The sequence below is a fragment of the Sander lucioperca genome, chromosome 22 (assembly GCF_008315115.2).
Source record: "Sander lucioperca isolate FBNREF2018 chromosome 22, SLUC_FBN_1.2, whole genome shotgun sequence".
In the NCBI taxonomy this organism is placed as follows: domain Eukaryota; kingdom Metazoa; phylum Chordata; class Actinopteri; order Perciformes; family Percidae; genus Sander; species Sander lucioperca.
In genome coordinates this window covers 335,854-342,194 of record NC_050194.1, presented here as the reverse complement: position 1 = coordinate 342,194, position 6,341 = coordinate 335,854, and the positions used below count along the sequence as shown (strand labels likewise).

General features: G+C 44.1%; 1 protein-coding gene and 1 long non-coding RNA gene across 5 annotated transcripts in view; both read left to right on the top strand.

The window, feature by feature from the left end:
- Positions 1-1,680: 1,680 nt before the first annotated feature.
- Positions 1,681-2,509, top strand: LOC116044078. The gene is made up of 2 exons (XR_004103599.2): positions 1,681-2,098; positions 2,368-2,509. It is a non-coding gene; the product is annotated as an uncharacterized LOC116044078 (long non-coding RNA).
- Positions 2,510-5,526: 3,017 nt separating this feature from the next.
- abcc3 (ATP-binding cassette, sub-family C (CFTR/MRP), member 3) overlaps positions 5,527-6,341 on the top strand; it is a 73,137-nt gene continuing 72,322 nt past the window's right edge. Inside the window, exon 1 of one of the 4 annotated variants that reach the window (XM_035997307.1) lies at positions 5,527-5,832. In XM_035997307.1, the coding sequence (XP_035853200.1) occupies positions 5,797-5,832 (36 nt within the window). In that variant the 5' untranslated portion in view covers positions 5,527-5,796. The remainder of the gene's footprint in view (positions 5,833-6,341) is intronic. The other 3 variants (XR_004896316.1, XM_035997306.1, XM_031291137.1) reach the window with 3 other exon arrangements.

Genomic DNA, 6,341 nt, shown 5'->3' with positions numbered 1-6,341 from the left:
CAACCACTCTGGTTTAGATCAGGGAGGCCGTTCCTCCCAATCACGCCTCTCCATGTGTCTCCATCATTGCCCACGTGCGCGTTGAAGTCCCCCAGCAGAACTATGGAGTCCCCCACTGGAGCCTCATACAGGACTCCATTCAAGGTCTCCAAGAAGGCCGAATACTCCGAACTCTTGTTTGGTGCATACGCACAAACAACAGTCAGAGTTTTCCCCGCCACAACCCGCAGGCGTAGGGAGGCGACCCTCTCGTCCACCGGGGTAAACTCCAACGTAGCGGCGCTCAGCCGGGGACTTGTGAGTATCCCCACACCCGCCCGGCGCCTCACACCCTGGGCAACTCCGGAGAAGAAAAGAGTCCAACCCCTATCCAGGAGTATGGTTCCAGAACCGAGACTGTGCGTAGAGGTAAGCCCCACCAGATCCAACTGGTAGCGCTCCACCTCCCGCACAAGTTCCGGCTCCTTCCCCCACAGAGAGGTGACGTTCCACGTCCCCTGAGCCAGCGTCTGCTGCCCGGGTCTGGTCCGTCGAGGCCCCTGACCTTCACTGCCACCCATGTGGCAGCGCACCCGACCCCAGCGGTTCCTCCCACAGGTGGTGGGCCCATGGGTTGGAGAGAGAGGTGCCACGTAGCTTTTTCGGGCTGTGCCCGGCCGGGCTCCGTGGCAAACCCGGCCACCAGGCGCTCGCTGACGGGCCGTCCATCTGGGCCTGGCTCCAGACGGGGGCCCCGGGCAGGGTCATATCATCTCTACCTCGTTTTTTCATTCTTTGTCTGGCCCCTCACCTGAGACCACTTTGCCTTGGGAGACCCTACCAGGAGCACAAAGCTCCAGACAACACAGCCCTCAGGTTCATAGGGACACACAAACCTCTCCACCACGATAAGTGCAGATATTTAATTCAAAAACATGTACATATTTTGGAGTTTTACTTGCATTTGACCAGACAGTTTACCTGTAAAACAATAGGTTTCATCAGGGCTTTTCACACTACCCCTGTTAAAGGTGTCAGTGTGCTCAAAACAAACTAGTTTGTACCTTGTGTCATTCAACCACATCTAAACACAAAAAGATAATGGTTATACATACAAACAAGCAAGAGTGTTTTTTTCCCCAATCCCAGTATATAAGCAGTGTAGCCAGACCATACTCCAGCGCTGACACAGCGCTGTGGAGGTCTGATAATGAAAGGCTAATGCTCGGCTATCAGCTGTTTCACACTTGCATCCTCAAATGTGACATAACCCACCCTGATCCCAATGTTTATTCAGTCTCACTCCAGAGCAGGGTTATTTAATTAACCCTGACCTTTCTCTGTGATCCCTGAACAAGACTACTAACAAGGTTCTAATACGTTACTGATCCCTGTGGAGACATCTGCCCTCTGCATTTGACCCATCCTAACTATTAAGAAGGAACCAGTAGCTACAGGGCAACAAATTGAGGCCAGTGCCTCCAAACAGAGACCTCCATGTGTTTTATTAGTTTATCTGTGTTTTTTGTCCCCAATGGCTCTTTCAAGGCAGCGGTCGCAGCGCTGCCTGGAAGGAACAGTTGGGGGCAAAAAACACCATTGAGCGTTTTATTATGAGAGGCAAGTCACATGCTTGAGTATTTTGAAGATGCTAAGTGGCCTCTGATTTGTTATTAGAGTGATCCTGGACCCGCGCTCACTCTTTTTTTTTTAAAAAGGTAATGAGAAATTTTAGGTAAAGGTAGCCCTGGTCTTTCTGTAGCCATAGCTTTGTTTTTACTGAAAAAAACTGAAATTATATATGATTTTCAGGGGGAAATTCTTTGAAAGAAAAGACAAAGTTTTTTTGGGAAGTCAAGGGCAGTTATGTGAGTTATGTCTTGTGTGTATCATTGACTTTTCAAAAGATTTTGTGGTTTTTATCAGAGAAGATTTGGTATTGTATGTTTCTCCATGTGTGTGATCATGGACACACCTCCAACACATCTGTGGATCATCATGTAATCATGATTTTTATTTAGGCACTATGCACTATGTCACTTTACTACTACATGTCTTGAGAAAGGTCTCTGGGACTGAAACGTTGAGCCACCAAACAAACCCAATGCAGAGTTGACAAGTATGTGTGGGAATTTTCTTTCTTTTTGAAAGGGAAAATTCCTGGAATCAAATGTGGTTAGAGTAGCATTATAACGGCTGGTGTGTCTTCCTTCCTTCTGTATTATATTACTTGTACTATAATTCTACCCTTCTTTTAGGGTTAGAATTTAGTGACTCTAAACTGCTTTTAGTCACTCATGCAAATATAATGTGGCCTAATAGACAAGTCTTAGATACTATACAGTGCCTTGCAGGGTGTGTATCAACTGCTATACTGGTAGCTATCAGGGTTCATGTGTATGTTGACTTGTTCTGTTGTTGCATAGCCTGATGCTGTTATCTGCTACCTGCCTGATGCTTGTGTGCTAGCCTGCATGTAATTTATGTAATGTTTGTTGTCACATGCAATACTTGTTGTGATTGTATGTAAGTAGTGTGTGTGTGTGTTGTGTCTTTGTAACTTTTGATATTTCTCTTTTAGCTCCTACAGCCCTCCCTCAAGAGGCTTTGCCTTTTGCCAGGCCGACATTGTAAATGAGATTTTTTTTCAATGACTTGCGTAGTTAAATAAAGGTTAAATCATTTTTTGTAAAGTATGTCACGGGATACCATATCTCCATTGGTTGAGTGTATACTTACATTGCAGTGCTGCCTAGTGCTATATCATCTGTATTTTTCACGGAAGACATTTGGACATGTCACAGTAGGAAAAGCACCGGTGAATGATGGCTTAATTCCATTTAGCCTCTACACATTCAGGGTCCTGGTATTGTTGTGTTGTTATTAATGTTAGTAACACCTGTGCTTTTTCTACTATAAAATGTCTGCTGTGAAAAATGCCTGTTGCTTGCTTTTATTTACTGAGTACAATAACAGTTGGAAAAATAGGATTAGTTTTGTCTTATGAATACTTTGGTAAGGCCAAAACAAAGAGGATGAGGACCCCATCCGGGTCCTGAACCAGTGACTTTTAGATCAGAAACCGATTTATTGCCAAGTAGGTTTTCACATACAATGAATTTGCCTTGGTGTTTGGTGCATAACAATAAACATAGTAGAGAAAATAAAGATAAAATGACCTGCAACATTCAAGAAGCATAAAAAACATAAAAAATATTTACAATATATCTGTGCGGGAATGTGCATAATATTATCCAAGGATTGTGAAAAAGTTGACAGTGTAATGAATGGAGACATGTGCAATTATGTACAGATAGTCCAAAAGATGTGCAAAGATGTTCGTTACGTAACTCATTGGGACAGATGTTGAGACTTTATGTTAATGTGACGGGTCTATGGGGCGGGATGGAGGTCCGTGTCAGTAGGGGACTGCAGCCTCCTGCCGGAGGGGAGTGGTTCAAAGAGTTTGTGTCCAGGGTGGCCGCCTCAGGGTCCTGGAGACATACAGGTCCTGGAGAGATGATTGCAGCCATTCACCTTCTCAGCAGAGTGAATGATATGTTGGAGGAAGTGAGGGTGGACTCGATGATAGCAGAGTAGAAGTGCACCATCATTGTCTATGGCACTCAGCTGCCGCTTAAAGTAAATCCTCTGTTGTGCTTTTTTGATCAGAAAGCTGACGTTCAGCTCCCACTTGAGGTCCTGGGTGATGATGGAGCCCAGGAATCGGAAGGACTCCACAGTGTCAACTGGGGAGTCACACAGGGTGATAAGGGGCAGGTGGGGATGCGTTGTTTCTAAAATCCACAATCATTTTCACTGTCTAAGGAGTGTTGAACTTGAGCGCTAAATTGTCCACACCAGGTCACCAGATGGCCAATCTCCCACCTGTAGGCGGACTCATCACCACTAGAGATGAGCCCAATAAGGGTGGTGTTGTGCATGTACTTCAGGAGCTTGACGGACGGAGGAAGAAAGAAAACCCCCTTTTACACATGTGGTCATGTGTAAAGGGGAGCAGGTATCGATAATCAGATAAATCTGTACCACCAATTTCACTTGGTGAATGGAAGCATGAACATTGTAGCGACAAGCACGTAGGGCTGCACGATATGACCGATATGACGATTTACCTCGATAAGGATAAATTAACTTTAATTAATCACGTTGTTCTAAATCATCTTTTCTGAACCCAAAATGTTTCCAGATGACGGACACTGCATTGTTTTTGGGCACAAATTGCTCAAGTGACTTGGACTCTGTGTTTGAGTTATCTTCCATTATGCTTTCCATGCGGCTGACTGGTCTGGGCGAAGTCACGTATATACACTCGCGGTAGAATGTTTTTAAGGAGAAAGTAGACCTATCAACAGGAATAAATTATGAAAATTATTGTCATGGGAAAAATACATTGATAACAGCTTCAGAATTTCGATGTCCATAAATTTCTGATTAATCGTCCAGCCCTACAAGCATGTATAGGGTTATGTACGCTTGACGAAAGACGCTTGAGCGAACCAATCACAAGACTCCGCTGATGACATAGCCTTTTTGAATCCACGACTTGTTTATTATTTAGCATTTACGCCAATGCTTTTGCAGGCAAGTTCTTTCTTATAAGAATGGTAAAACTGGACAGATTCATAAATAAGGGAGCTCCTCTCTCATTGCCCCACCTTCTTCTCTTGAGTTTTTTGGCAGTTAGTAGCCATACATGTTGCCTAGCACTATAAGCTGGACTGTTGTTTGCCCCATTCAATTTTGATCATTCTTTTTATTTCTCCCTCTCTCTCTCTCTCTCTCTCTCTCTTTCTCTCTCTTGCTACTTACCCAACTTTATGGAAGAGCATTACAAAATTGTTAGTGTAAAATATTGCTTGAGCAACAAATGACAATGATTGTATGTAGATCTCAAACACTTTTGTATTTGGGCATTAAACGGCCAGCAGGATGTCTGATGCTTTAACTTTTATTAAACCTGGCCAGAACACTGGAAATCTTGGCAGGTGGGTGGGGGGTAGCAACTCAATGGGTGGGGCTGAGGAGTGGCTGTAGGCTATGTATCTGTTTAAGGTGTGTCATCAAATCTAGACTTTACATTTTTCTTATTTAGCCCTGGGAAAATGCACAATGAACTCCCACACATTCACATTGTAACACATATGTACTCAACCACCCAGCTGTTGCCTCTCAAACACACTACATTTGTAATGATATCATTGTCAGGACCATAGACTGTAAAAAAAATAAGGCAAGGACTTGAAATAACCCTAAGCTTTGTATATTTATATTTAACCCACTTAATCCTAACCTCCTTTTGCCCGGAATTTATCCTTAATCTCACATCGGTTTGACCTGTATATCTTACCTTTCCTCACCTCATCTCTGAACTGTGACAACATGACTCAGCATGAGTGATTTAATGTTGTTGAGTCATGGTGTGTGTAGAGAGAGAGAGAGAGAGAGAGAGAGAGAGAGAGAGAGAAAGAGAGAGAGAGAGTGTGAGAGAGTGAGGCGGGGCCTAGTAAACTGACACCCATCATTGAAAAAAATCTTTGCTGTTGGCTCCGGATGACTTTTCTTTTTCCCGTCTCTCTCAACCCCAGAGCGGAAGGAGTGGAGCGTTTCCGGACTCAGGTCGGTGCACACTGTCGGGAGGATACAGGCGCCGTAACAATACCTGTCCGTGTGGCATGTGAGAGTTAGCGAGCGTATTTTTACGCAAAGGAATAAGAAAGCTGGTCGGCAAGAGAGGGCTCGACCGGTAGAGGGGTTAAAGAGCTCTTAGTTTGTTCCCGGTCTCCCGCTGCGACAGAGATGGAGCGACTGTGCGGACCAGACCTCCCTTTCTGGGTGAGTAGCCTACGTTTCCGTCACTCGTTGCCGGTGTATGTGACAGGATACTGTAACTTCATTGGCCTTGTGTATAACGTTAACGTTACTTCGCGTACTAGCCTACCTGACACGGTTATTTAATGCTTTGTCATGCTTGGGCAGCCATTCAGAAGTAGGCTAACGTTAAGGTAACGGCCATGGCTAACTATAAGTAACCCTCTTAATAGCATTTACTGTGTTAATAAGCTCCCAATTAATGTCACGCTAAATTACGTTACGTGCTTTCGTTTGCTGTAAGAAGTCGGACACTGTGTTTTTCCTCAACTGTAATACAATGTAATAAACTGTCAAATATAGCTAGATAATAATGGTATAACGTTAACGTTACTAGTAACGTTAGCTAGGTTATGATACACCTCCGACACGATAAGGTAACTAACTTACGTAACGTTAAACGTATTTCAGAGTCAGAAGAAACAGAAACGTTAGCTACGTCTCTTTAGCGATATTATATGATAGCACAGCAG